General features: G+C 44.4%; 1 protein-coding gene across 1 annotated transcript; it reads left to right on the top strand.

The window, feature by feature from the left end:
- Positions 1–903: 903 nt before the first annotated feature.
- Positions 904–12,507, top strand: LOC134167023 (guanylyl cyclase-activating protein 1-like). Its single transcript, XM_062625253.1, has 4 exons — positions 904–2,245; positions 7,916–8,065; positions 10,867–10,957; positions 11,984–12,507. The coding sequence occupies exons 1-4, from the start codon at positions 2,048–2,050 to the stop codon at positions 12,109–12,111; spliced, it is 567 nt and encodes a 188-aa protein (XP_062481237.1). The 5' UTR covers positions 904–2,047; the 3' UTR covers positions 12,112–12,507.
- Positions 12,508–14,340: the final 1,833 nt, after the last annotated feature.

The following is a 14,340-nucleotide window of genomic DNA, read 5'->3' on the forward strand; positions in this document are numbered from 1 at the left end:
TGGTGAGGCGCTGGCACAGGGTGCCCAGAGAAGCTGTGGCTGCCCCATCCCTGGCAGTGTTCAAGGCCAGGTTGGACACAGGGGCTTGGAGCAAGCTGCTCCAGTGGAAGGTGTCCTTGCCCGTGGCAGGGAGTTGGAGCTGGAGGAGCTTTAAGGGCCTTCCCAACCCAAACCAATCTGGGATTCTATGATTCTAACAGGCACACGTTTCTTGTACTGGAGGTCACAAGGTTGGACACAACACTCCAGGTGGGGTATCACCAGAGCGGAGTAGAGGGTTGAGGTCTTCATCGACCCGTGGCTACCTCTTATGATGTAGCCCAACACACAGGGGGGTTCTGGGTTCAAGTGCACACTGCGAAGTCATGGGGAGCTTCTCCTCACCCAACACCCCAGTCCTTCTTGGGGCTGCTCCATTCCAGTCTCCCCCAGCCTTTGTTTGTGCTTGGGATTGCCCCAGCCCATGTGCAGGACCTTGCCCTTGGCCATGCTGAACTCCATGAGGTTCACACAGTCCCACCTCTTTGGCCCATCCAGGTCCCTGTCGATCCCATCCCTTCCCTCCAGTGTCGATCCCATCCCTTCCCACCACACAGCGCGGTGTCATCACAGACAAAGACGCTGAACAGTGTTGGTCCCAGTGCCGACCCCTGAGGAACACCACTCATCACTGGTCTCCATGTGGACATTGAGCCACTGACCACAACCCACCAAGTGCGATCATCCAACCAATTCCTTATCCACCAAGTGGTCCATCCATCAAATCCATGTCTCTCCAATTTAGAGAAAATGATGTCATATGTGCCAGGGAAGAAGCTGCTAAATAATTAATATCTCTCAACAGTGTGGAGCAGTGTCAAACTTTGCACAGATGCAGGCAGATGTCATCAGTCATTCTTCACTTATCTATTCACTTCAGTATGACCAACACTGTCATAGAAAGGCACCAAATTTGTCAGGCAGTTTGCCTTTAGTGAAGCCATGTTGGCTGTTACCAGTCACCTCCTTATTGTTCATGTGCCTGAGCATATTTTTCCAGGAGGATCTGCTCATGAAGACTTTACGAAGTGTGAGCAGCACAAGCATTTTCCCATGCTTGTTCATCCCCAAACCACCTAGATCCATCCCTTTCCCTGTCTTTGGTTCCTCCCATAAACCTCCCATTATAACTTCTGCAATCCCCAAATGCTCTTCCCCTGCACTCAGCAAAGTTTCCCATACTCCTAGGCAGTAACCCCACTCAGCCTGTAAGGCATTCTGACAGCTTCTCCCATTGATTCGTTGTGATAGGATCACCTCCAGGCCCACAGGGCTGATGGCTCCCCTATGACAGCCTTAGAAGGAGCTGGGACAGAGGCTTCATTTCTTCTACTGGGTTATTTGGGTTCCCCAGCTTGTGATTGTCTCTTTTTGCTCATTCATGTTTGTACAAATGAGACTTGTATGGGTTGATTGCACTTCTCTGTGGTTCTGGGATTAGCCAGGTCAGGGCATTATTTGGGTTTCCCCACCTGCCATTGTCCCTGTGTGTGTGTGAAGGTAAGCTTTTTCACACATAGCCTAACATTATGATGAGCTGCTTCTATAACACTTTCTGGTCCTATACACTAAGTTATCCGACATTTCTATTTGAGAAAAGAGACTTTCAAATCCAGTTAGAGGAGGAAATTTTTACTTCACCCCAAATCCCACATATAGTAGATTTTTCCTCTTACTTTCATGTATAGTTATACCAAGGATAAAAATAGAGTAGTGTACCAGTATAGCTCCTGAAGCCAGTGTCTGATTAACTTTCTCACCCTTTCTGATTTGGCTCCTGAAATAGCAGGGATTTGCTAGATTATCTTGCACCTCCTTTCCATTCTAAGAAGACAGTATCATTGAAACTTTCAGGTTTGTAAACTGTCCTCTAAGCAGATTAGATTTAGATCCCCCACTTAACTGACACTAATGTCAAACGTGGACAGGAGCAGACAGGCAGTGCTGTGAGAGTAACAGGAGGAAGAGGATCATTCCTGTAGCACCATTTTTCTGATCACGCATACATATGGGGAACAACAGCAGCTCCACAGTGGATGATCTACAGGCTGTCGAGATCCACCACTGGTACAAAAAGTTCATGATGGAGTGTCCTTCTGGACAGCTGACAGAGCATGAATTTAAACAATTCTTCGGGCTTCGAGGGCTGGATCCAGAGGCCAATGAGTACATTGAGCAGATGTTCCGCACATTTGATATGAATAAGGTGAGTTCTCCTACAAGGAGATTAACTGCCACAGTTAATAGCACGTTATTATCTAACCACCTTGTGCAAATTCATCCTTGAATTTTGAGAATTCCTAATTGCGTATTAATTGACTTGGCCTTATTTGACTAGCAAAATGCTAACAAAAGGAGATTTCATTATTATTCTTATATGTTCTTATTACTCGAAAATGTATTTGTATTAGGTAGTAGAGACTTCAGGAATCAAAACCAATAGAAATCATTATTGCATTCACAGAGGAGTTAACTTCCAGGTATTTGGCATCTGAAATTCACACTGCAGACAGACTGGGCAGATGATCAATGGGGCTCTCCTCAGTGCTAGGAGGTGCTCAGTTCGCTCCCTCAGTGCTAGGAGGTGTGCTCAGCTCGCTCCCTGGAATGTCTGTACACCAATGAGCGCAGCATGGGAAATAAGCAGGAGGAGTTGGAAACCTGTGTTAAGTCAGGAGACTATGATCTGCTGCCAATTACAGAGATGTGGTGGGACAGCTCACATGACTGGAATATAGTCATGGAGGGCTATGTCCTTTTCAGAAAAGACAGGGCAGCCAGGAAGGGTGGTGGGGTTGCTCTTTATGTGCGGGAGCAACTACAATGCACCGAGTTCTGTCCAGGGACAGATGATGAGCGAGTTGAGAGTCTGTGGGTGAGAATTAAGGGGCAGGCTGTTGTAGGTGTCTGTTACAGACCACCAAATCAGGGTGAGGAAGTTGACGAGGCCTTCTACAGGCAGCTGAGAGCGGCCTCACAGTCACAGGCTGTGGTCGTCGTGGGGGATTTTAACTTCCCTGATGTTTGCTGGAAGGACCACTCAGCAACCCAGCCGCAGTCCAGGAGGTTCCTCCAGTGTATGGATGATAACTTCCTCCTGCAAATGGTGGATGAGCCGACCAGGAGAGGAGCGCTGCTGGATCTCATCCTCACTAACAAGGAGGATCTGGTTGAAGCAGTAAGGGTTGAGGGCTGCCTTGGTTGCAGCAACCACGAGATGGTGGAGTTCAGGATCTTGTGTGGTAGGACTAGTAGAATTCCAAGTAGAATTGCAACCCTGGACTTTAGCAGGGCAAACTTTGGCCTTTTCAAGCAATTGCTAGGGGAAATCCCATGGGAAAGGATGCTTGAAGGTAAAGGAGCCCAAGATAGTTGGTTGACATTCAAGGACTGCTTTTTCCGTGCTCAAGATCGGAGCATCCCGACACGTAGGAAGTCAAGGAAGAGGGCCAAGAGACCTGCGTGGCTAAATAGGGAATTGCTGGGTATGCTCAAGTGGAAGAGGAGAGTTTACAGGTCATGGAAGGAGGGGCTGGCCACTTGGGAGGAATATAAGGCTGCTGCTAGAGGATGTAGGAAGACGGCTAGGAGGACTAAGGCATCCTTAGAATTAAACCTGGTGAGAAGGGTCAAGGACAGCAAAAAGAGCTTTTTCAAATACATGGCAGACAAAACTAACACCAGAGGCAATGTAGGCCCACTGATGAACGGGATGGGTGCCCTAGTGACAGAAGATACAGAGATGGCAGAGTTACTGAATGCCTTCTTTGTCTCTCTCTACTCTGCTGCAGGCAGTCCTGAAGAGCCCTGTACCCCTGAGACCTTAGATGAAGTCAGGTCGATGGAGCGGTTTGCCTTAGTCGATGAGGAATGGGTTAGAGATCAGTTGAGCAATCTGGACATCCATAAATCCATGGGTCCAGATGGGATGCACCCGCGGGTGCTGAGGGAACTGGCGGAAGTCATTGCTAGACCACTCTCCATCATCTTTACCAAGTCTTGGGAAACGGGAGAGGTGCCTGAGGACTGGAGGAAAGCAAATGTCACTCCAGTCTTCAAAAAGGGCAAGAAGGAGGACCTGGGTAACTATAGACCGGTCAGCCTCACCTCCATCCCTGGGAAAGTGATGGAACACCTTATCCTTGGTGCCATCTTAAGGCATATCAAGGATAAGAGGGTTATGAGGGGCAGTCAACATGGCTTCACCAGGGGGAAATCATGTTTGACCAATCTCTTAGCCTTTTATGAGGAAATAACACGGTGGATGGATGATGGCAGAGCGGTGGATGTGGTCTACCTTGACTTCAGCAAAGCATTTGACACCGTCTCCCACAGCATCCTCACAGCTAAATTGAGGAAGTGTGGACTGGATGATCAGGTAGTGAGGTGGACTGCGAACTGGCTGAAGGAGAGAAGCCAGAGAGTTGTAGTCTATGGGGCTGAGTCTAGTTGGAGGCCTGTAACTAGTGGAGTGCCTCAAGGGTCAGTACTGGGACCGGTATTATTTAATATATTCATCAACGATTTAGATGAGGGAATTGAGTGTACTATCAGCAAGTTTGCTGATGACACTAAGCTGGGAGGAGTGGCTGACACGTCAGAAGGCTGTGCTGCCATCCAGCGAGGCCTGGACAGGCTGGAGAGTTGGGCAGGGAATAACTTGATGAAATATAACAAGGGGAAGTGTAGAGTCCTGCATCTGGGCAGGAACAACCCCAGGTTCCAGTATAGGTTGGGAAACGACCTGTTAGAGAGCAGTGTAGGGGAGAGGGACCTGGGGGTCCTAGTGGACGACAGGATGACCATGAGCCAACACTGTGCCCTTGTGGCTAAGGCGGCCAATGGCATCCTGGGGTGTATTAGAAGGGGGGTGGTTAGTAGGTCGAGAGAGGTCCTCCTTCCCCTCTACTCTGCCCTGGTGAGACCTCATCTGGAATATTGTGTCCAGTTCTGGGCCCCTCAGTTCAAGAAGGACAGGGAGCTGCTGGAGAGAGTCCAGCGCAGGGCAACAAAGATGATTAAGGGAGTGGAGCATCTCCCTTATGAGGAAAGACTGAGGGAGCTGGGTCTCTATAGTTTGGAGGAGACTGAGGGGTGACCTTATAAGTGTCTATAAATATATAAAGGGGGAGTGTCACGAGGATGGAGCCAGGCTCTACTCAGTGGCAAACAATGATAGGACAAGGGGTAATGGGTACAAACTGGAACACAAGAGGTTCCACTTAAACTTGAGAAGAAACTTCTTCTCAGTGAGGGTGGCGGAACACTGGAACAGGCTGCCCAGGGAGGTTGTGGAGTCTCCTTCCCTGGAGACATTCAAAACCCGCCTGGACACATTCCTGTGTAACATTATTTAGGTGTTCCTGCTCCGGCAGGGGGATTGGACTAGATGATCTTTCGAGGTCCCTTCCAATCTCTAGCATACTGTGATACTGTGATAGCAGGTAGCAGGGGCTAGGAGGTAGGTAGTACTCCTCACTGTGACAGGCAACCACTGGCTGTCTTTAAGGTAAGAACCAGTAGCCCCCATAATTCCTTTAAGCATGCAATGGCCCTCATTTTTGCCTGTTTTTATCCATATATACTCAAGCCTATGCTTGAAGGCCTCTAACCTCAGTAACAGAGAAATTTGGTTTTATGGCAGCCTCAATAATTCAGCTTTGCTCTCTGCTCCAAGATTCTGAAATGGCTGGAGCAAATGTCTGTGAATCAGGGAGGGGCATGTCACAGGGACACATGAAACAGTTGGGAAATCACAGGGTCAGTTTTGAAGAAGGAAAGCCCAGGGACTGAGCAAAGAGCATTGGTTTGGACAACATGTGAGAAGGCGTAAGGTGTTAAGGAATTCTAAGGAATATTACAAAATTCTTAGGGCAGGCAGGCTCCATTAGGGTAGCTGAGACCTTGTGGTGCATGTAATGACTGGAAATCACTGCACATCTCAAAGAATATCCTTTCTAATCCTGAAGTTCTTTGTGCCCTGGATGATGACAGTGACGAGAAACAGTTTAATAAACTAAACCAATGCATTTAGGGGTCTTGCACAAGTCTTTCCCTTTACTTCTGCCATTTCTTGGGATATTTAAGGACTTCAAAATTTGCTCAAGGATGTTACACATCCCAAAGTTCTCCTGTAAGCCCCATGTTATGCAGTAAGCAATGTTTTAAAAAGACTCTCAAATTCAAATTTGGTCATAAAAAGATATCTTCTAAATAAAGTGATAGTGATCTCAAGGGCAATGAAGTAAGATTGTGACAACTAGTGGAGATGGATCTACATCAGTTAATCTTAGCCTGTAACAGCCACTTAATCTAATCTCCTTTCATAAACAAGGGCAAGGAACAACAGCACCCAGAGGAAGAGCCACTCTGTTGTAATACAGATGCTGATGTATGGAATAATCTGCTCCCTGGACCTTCAGATGCTGAGGACCAAAAGGACAAATTTTCAATAGAGTTATTTTAAAAAATTGCACTCATGCCCTTCTTGTCATCTTTGGAGCTGTTTTTGTTTTCCTTGACTTTGCTCAATGAAGTTGGGAAAAACTCACATAAGGGGAATACTACAATGATCCTGGATGAGTATTTGAAAATGTCATGATGCTTGCTGTGAAGCAGCAGTGCTCTGCTAGCCCACCTGCAGTTGCTATTTATTTATATTGATTCTGGAAAGGCACCTGCCTTCGTTTAAATACCTCAATAAATGAAAGCTTCATTTTTATGCTCTGTAATTTGTTGAAGTAATTATTCAGAATCTTTGACAGAAATACATTTTCTTTTTTGTTGCTTTTTCTTTTTAACCACTTCAAATTTTAGTCAGTGTTAAGTCTAGGGATTATGAACCTTTACTGTCTGGCATTTTTCTTCCAGAAGAAACAAGAGATTTTTAAGTTTCTTTGTAAATGCAAGAAATCAATTTTAAAAACCTAAATACAAAACAATTTTTCCAGCTGTCAAATTGTGTTCTATGTGTTTTAAAAAATATCTTCAGTCACTTCTTTTCTTCCAGAGAATGGAGATAAGATCTATGGCTCACTGAAATAACTGTAGTTTTCCACGATGACAAAGCAGACTAGTACAGAAAACCTAAGGCAGAATTACCTTCCACTTTTCTTGCAGCCAGGACTCTGGATCAGTTTTCTCTCCCAGTAGGCCATAGGCAGTCAGCTTTGGTGGGCAGAGAGGGGTTGTTCACACTGGCCATGAGCTCTCCATGACCTGGCTTCAGTGTGCCCTTGAGCCCAGAACCCCCCCGTGTGCTGGGCTGCACCCCCAGAGTGTGAGCAGCAGCTCAGGGAGGGGATCCTGCCCCTCTGCTGTGCTCTGGGGAGACCTCCCCTGCAGCCCTGATCCAGCTCTGGGGCAGCAGCGCAAGAGGGACGTGGAGCTGTTGGAGCGAGGCCAGAGGAGGCCATGGAGAAGCTGTGAGGGCTGGAGCAGCTCTGCTCTGGAGCCAGGCTGAGAGAGCTGGGCTGGGTCAGTCTGGACAAGAGAAGGCTCCTGAAGGGGGGACCTTAGAGCAGCTCCAGTGCCTAAAGGGGCTGCAGGAAACCTGGAGAGGGGCTTTGGCCAAGGGCCTGTAGGGACAGGCCAAGGGGAATGGCTTTAACCTGCCAGAGGGGAGGTTGAGATGAGCTCTTAGGCTCTTCCCTGTGCGGGTGCAGAGGCACTGGCACAGGGTGCCCAGAGAACCTGTGGCTGTCTTATCTCTGGCAGTGTTCAAGGCCAGGCTAGACGGGGCTTGGAGCAACCTGGTCAATTTTGGTTTTCTTTTTCCTTTTAGCTGTGAATCTAGAGAGCGAAAAGTTAAAACAGCATCAGAGCAGCAAGTCCCTCAGTTTGTTCCTGTCACAGTTTGGTTTCCATTTTCCCACAGGATGGATATATTGACTTCATGGAATATGTGGCTGCCCTCAGCCTTGTTCTCCGTGGGAAGATGGAGCAGAAATTGCGGTGGTATTTCAAGCTCTATGATGTAGATGGCAACGGCTGCATTGATCGACATGAATTGCTCAACATCATTAAAGTGAGTCTGCAGGGATCTATGTTCTTTTCTCTTTCCTTAAAGACAAATTTCACCATGCATGTAAGACTTTTGCTGTTTCCTATATGGATGATCCTGGATGAGACCTTCTTTAACAGCATTCTTTTTTTTTAGCAGAATTCCCCACAATCTTGTAGTCCACCACAGCATATGTTCCAGCATAGCGAACTCCATACATTTTTTTAGCTGCCTAGGACCTAAATTGCACTTTCCAAGATTTCAGACCCCGTGACTGTCAGTTGTGGTCTCTGCAACGTGTCCTTCGTATCTCCTTTTCCCCATGCAAATTGTAGTTGGAGTGTTACTCCCAGTTAGCCTCTTAGAACCAGCTCCTAAATGCCAATGTAATAAAAAATTTCTGACTCTGGGAAATAGTTTGAAGAAGAATGACTGTCAATTAAAAAACAACAACAAAAAAAAGAAGTATGCAAATAGCTATTGTGGAAGGTGTTGGAATTACAGGCATAAAGATGACCTTATGAGTATCTCAGAATGAATTATCTCTAGATACTGTAAAACTGAAAAGACGCAGGAAAGACTAAATGACCATAAAGAATTCATGTTTCTGAATAAGTAAGTCAGAAAATGGATTTGATAAAGATCTGAAGCCTGAGTTGTCACAAATAAAACCACTAAAAATATGTTAGCAATGAATTCTCATCTGGATATGAATTTTAGTGCTGGGCATGGAGAGACCAAATCAAATCGAAAATATACAGCCTCCTACCAATAACTTGCAATAGAAATACACAGACATCACAGTGAAGCAAGAAATATTAACTGTTTAACACAGAGCTCTTGAAAAACAAGTCCTGTGGGTGATAACTGGTGGCAATTGTCCTGGGTTCAGCAGTAACAGTTATTTTTCTCCTTCTTAGTAGTTGGTGCAGAGCTGTTTTTGGCTTTAGTCTGAGAACAGTGCTGATAATGCACCAGTGTTTTAGCTGTTGCTAAGTAATGTTTACTCCAATCAAGGACTTTTCCAATCTCATGCTCTGCCAGTGAAGACGGGCATGGGAAGCTGGGAGGAAGCAGAGACAGGACACCTGACCCAAACTAGCCAAAGGGGTATTCCATACCACAGCACCTCGTGCCCGGTATAGAAACTGGGGGGAATCACCCGCAAGGCCCAGATCGCTGCTGGGGTTGGGCTGGGTATTGGTTGGTGGGTGCTGAGCAATTGCATTGGGATCACTTGTGGTTATTGTTTCCTTTTCCCCTTTTAGTTTTATATTCCCTGCCCTTGTTATTTCCCTTATCATTATCATTACTGGTGGTAGCAGCAGTGGTCTGTGTTATACCTTAGTTACTGGACTGCTCTTATCTCAACCCATGGGACTTACATTCTTTTGATTCTCCTCCCCATTCCTCTGGGAGCAGTGGGGGAAGAAAGGGGGGCGTGAGAGAGCAGCTGCATGGTTCTGAGTTACCGGCTGTGCTTAAGCCATTACAATTCATTAAGAATTTTCATTGCAACAACTGAAGCTAAAGATGTTTTAAACATTTTGCAACCAAGAGAAGATCAGAGGCAAGGTCCGATACACGTGAGGAATACTGCGTTACCGGGAAAAGAACTGTTCATTTCAGAGAAAATTATAAAAGAAGGAAGATATTCTGAGGCATTCTTGGTTGATCGTAAGTTAACAAATTGCATGCACTTGTGCTACGTTAATGCATTCCCATATACTAGATTGTGGACACAGAAATTCATCAGGCTGTTTAAAACCACAGAAACCACTCAGAACAAAATAAAAATGTTAGAAATAGGGGAAGGTGTAAAGATTGTTTTTCATAAAAATGTGTCCATGCTGGAAACCCTGCCGTCAAGGTAACAGTCATAAAATCTGTATTTGCTGAAAGCAGCATCCTAAAATGTCCACAAGTGGGGTGGGGGAGGGGAGGGGAAAAAGTGTGGAGTGAGCAAGTGGCTGCGTGGTTCTGAGTTACCAGCTGGGCTTAAACCATAATAGCAATGAATTTACTGCCCTTTGGCTTTTGTCAGTTCAGTGTCTTTTTTGGCAGACTTAGCAAGTTGCTAAGGTGATACTTAGACTTAGTAAATCAGCATTTGAAAAAGAATGAAGAATCCACATATCAGAAGGTAAAAACTAGAAAATTAGTAGTCTTGGAATCAATGTGAAGGCTCTGGAATCACATAATTTCATGGACACCCTTAAACAAAGGAAAAAAAAAGGTGTAGAAAGGGAACCCTTCACTATATGGTTATGAATAAGATGAATTCCAATAAACAGTAATGAATAATGATTAACCTTTGTTTACTGAAAATTAATTTCCAGTGAGCTTCAGGGAGAAACATGACATACACAAAGCAGTATATAAATGGAAATAGGAAAAGCAAGAATAGAAATAAATGATCACAGCATATAACAAAGGAATTTCGTAATGTCAAATGTAAAGGGTGTTTGACAGTGTTTATGGGCCTTGGTGGACCATAGGTTAATAAAAAGTGAATCAAGTAGGTGGATCCTGATTCTGCCATTTCTGCAGTGCTTAACTGCTACCTAAGCAGATTTAGGGTGATCTTCTGGGTTTCCCTGCTCATTCCGTGCTTCAGAACCATGCTCCCTTTGCACCTTTCAGTGCCAACTGTAAGGTCTGAATATTTCTGCTGTGTTTACCTATGATGCTGGTTCATTTGTATGGGGAAGGTACCAGGGATGACTGCCTTGTTCTGAATCAATGCTGGCAGGCTGCAGTGGAATCTCTCTCATTTTTTGGGAGCCATTAAGCAGCTTCCTGTTATTCTTGCTCTTTTCTTTTAGGCTATTCGAGCTATTAATGGTGGTGACCATGAAACTAGTGCAGAAGAATTCACCAACCGAGTCTTCAACAAAATTGATGTGAATGGAGATGGTAAAGGCCTTGTCTACATCATTCAACACAGATAGCCTCTTGTGCTAGAGAGAGACATCCATGTCTTCCTTTCTTGATTGAATTTTATGCCTCCTCATTTTATATTTGAATTCTCATCCAGGAATGCATTCTCCATGAATTTTGTGAAGCATTCTTTCCTTGCATCATACATAATCAGTATGACAGTTTTTTTTCCCCACACAAAGTCTCAGCTGTGTTCTGTCCACATGAGTTTGGTAGTGGGGTTTTGGAGCAGATTTGCTTGGTTTGGGTTTGTTTTTTTCTTTTTTCCTTTTTGTATGTTGCTGTGTAGCTGATGTCAGAGGTAGAAGTGGGAAATATCAACAGATGTCCCAAACTGCTCCTAAATATTTCAGCAGCAGGGAAAGGAAGAACTGGAATTTAATGAAGTTCACAGTTTCTTCACTGGGTCTGCTATAGGCAAGCAAGCACATGAAGTGCTGTGATCCAGTCAGTCAAAAGCTGGTCAAGGCCATTGTAGTTGCTATTTGTCCCTGACACATACATGCTGCTTCATGTGCTTATTATTTTCTGACATGCTCTTTTGTTATTCCAGAAGAACTCTGCCAAGATGCTTCCCTGCACAGGGGCTTTTTGACCTAGGACAGAAAACCTATTTCTGCCTGCCACAGCTCCCTTCTGTCACTTCTTTTAAACATGATAACCAGCAAGTATGGGGTAGGTTAGGACCTTGACAGGTTAGGCCAAAAAGGAAGCAACTAATACAGCCTTATTTACAGGATGATCCCACTATGATCCCACTCTTTAGCTATGCACTTCCTCTATTCTTTCTTACGTACCCTTTCCCTGATGTCGGGAAAGGAAGGAAAGGAAGCTGGAATAGCCTGGATATTGGGGAAGTTTCATATGAACTTAAAAAAGACTCTCTGAGGCCTCTTGGTGCTTTAGAACACTGTATGTATAGTAAGTGCTCTCTAAAGTTAGATTACCATACTCCTTGTGGATTGAAATGATTGTAATTTCCTCTGTCTGTGCCTGACACAGGTGAACTTTCTCTGGAAGAATTTGTGGAGGGAGCAAGGAAGGATGACGAGTTCATGGAGGTTATGATGAAAAGTTTGGACCTGTCACACATTGTGGCCATGATCAACAACCGTCGTCATAGTGTATAAATCAAGCTGGGTGAAAACACTCTGCCAATAGCCAGAAGGATGTACATACACCAGGAAGGAGACACAGCATTTTTTACAAAAAAAAGTTTCCATAAACATGCATATGGAACTGCGAACAGAAAGATACTGTTGTATGTGTGTATCTGAGTGCCTGTTCCTGTAAAAATATTGAAGCTCAGCCACATACATGCAGGACAGGTTCAGAAAAAATGGATTTGCACGGCAATGCTTGACTTGACCTCCTAAAATTTAAAGGCCAAGTTTCAAGGCATGTATTTCCTCTTTATTCTGTGTCCCTGATTGTCAAGTGGCAATGGACTAAAAGTAACACTAAGTTTATGAAGACCACTGTCAGAACTGGATGATGGAATGTGGAGAATTTCTGATGTGTATAAAGAGGAGCATCAAACTGTTATCAATATAAAGAGCTATCGAAAGAATATAACTTCCACTGTTCTTGTTATTGTATTAGATCATAAACACCAGCATGTTTGTCCATACAACATTTGGTTGGATTTTGTAGTCTCTACAGAAATAGCTTTATTCATAAGATCTCAGAACCAAAATAAAAACCAGTCTGACAACAAATCTGTTCCCAGCTGCACTGTCAGTAATGCTGTTTGCAGCTTTCTGTGATCAAAGAGCTCTTTACCAAACAAATCAACAGTTTAGGAACAGCTTCTGTAACTGAATAAAATGTGCTACTCTGTTTCCCAAAGCAGAAAAATTACCTGAGAAATTAACTATTTTTTACAGTAGTTGTCTTACTTCTCTCCTCTCATACAACTGAATAAATTATGTGAAGTTATTCTTAATATTGTTGCTTCACACATCTTTTATTGGTTTTTCTTTTTATTCTTGGGGAGAAAACCTAAGAAGCAAAAGAAACAACTCAGTGAGGTGACTTTGTGACTACTGAAGTTGATAGTTTAGATCAGCATGCCACAAATGACTCTGTGTCTTTGTACATGATGGGAAGAGCATGTAGCATAATAGAAACTGAGCAAACTCTGTCTTGTTTACTAACAAGACATTAGGTAAGGTCACAATCAAAAAGTCCTTTGAATCTGGAGAGAGAATCAGAAGTTAAGAGGAATTCAGGAAAAGTTCAGCAGAGTGCCTGTGCCAGTTGGAGAACTTGCAGACCAGTAACAAGAAGACTTGAGAGTGGATTTAGTCTTGCTTATGTTTAACCTTCTGTGATGGCCTATGTATACCAAAGTGTCTAGGCTTACCTCTAAGTCACAGGAGATTTAGTTAGTATTGTCGCTGGAGTGAGCGATCACGTTTAGAGTAGGCACCAACATTTTCCCAGGTGGGCATATACCCATGTCCTACTGTTATGTTCATGTCTGCAGTCGTAGAGCTTCTGAGAGGACTCAGAACCTGGGTATTGCAAATATCACTCATTCTGCCAGGGGATTATTATAAGTATGTGCTGTTGGACTCTGTTGTTCCTTTGGACTGATTGTTGTGGTTTAAATACAGCCGGTAACTCAGCACCAGCAGCCGCCTGATCACCCCCAGGGTGGGATTGGGAGAAGAATCAGAAGAATATAAATCCCACGAGTGGAGATAAGAACAGTTTAGTAACTAAAGTACACTGTAATACTACTACTAACGATAAGGAAAATAACAAGGGAACAAAATATAAAACCAAAAAAGAGAAAGAGAAAAACAACACTAATCAGCAGTGATGCCCAATACAATCGTTCAGCACCCACTGATACCCAGCTTGGGCCAAGCAGTGATCAGCCCCTTCTGGGGAACTCCCCCCACTTTCTATCCCAAGCATGATGTGCTGTGGCATGGAATACCCCTTTGGCTAGTTCAGATCAGGTGTTCTGTCTCTGCTCCCTCCTGGCTTCTCATGCTTCTCCTCACTGCAGAGCATGAGAGACTGAAAAGTCTGTGGTGAGGGGAAGTGACTGAGCAACAACTAAACCATTGGTGTTATCAGCATTGTTCTCAGACTAAAGCCAAAGCACAGCACTGCACCAGATACTTGGAAGGAAATTAACTCCATCCCAGCTGGAACCCGGATACTGATGAAGACTTGAGTTCTTCCCCCCAAGATTCTGTTGAACCTGTCCTGTTCCTGTTAGATGTCCTCAGTCCCCTGCAGTTTTGTGGGTTTTATGTAAATATAATTTTAATTATATTAAAATTATAAACCGCCTCCCCCCCCCCCCTTTTTAGTTCTTGGGAAAGTGAAGAATTTTTTAAGTG

Source organism: Pezoporus occidentalis, unplaced genomic scaffold (assembly GCF_034315485.1).
Source record: "Pezoporus occidentalis ecotype Australia unplaced genomic scaffold, CSIRO_AGI_Poc_V1 ctg279, whole genome shotgun sequence".
NCBI lineage: Eukaryota > Metazoa > Chordata > Aves > Psittaciformes > Psittacidae > Pezoporus > Pezoporus occidentalis.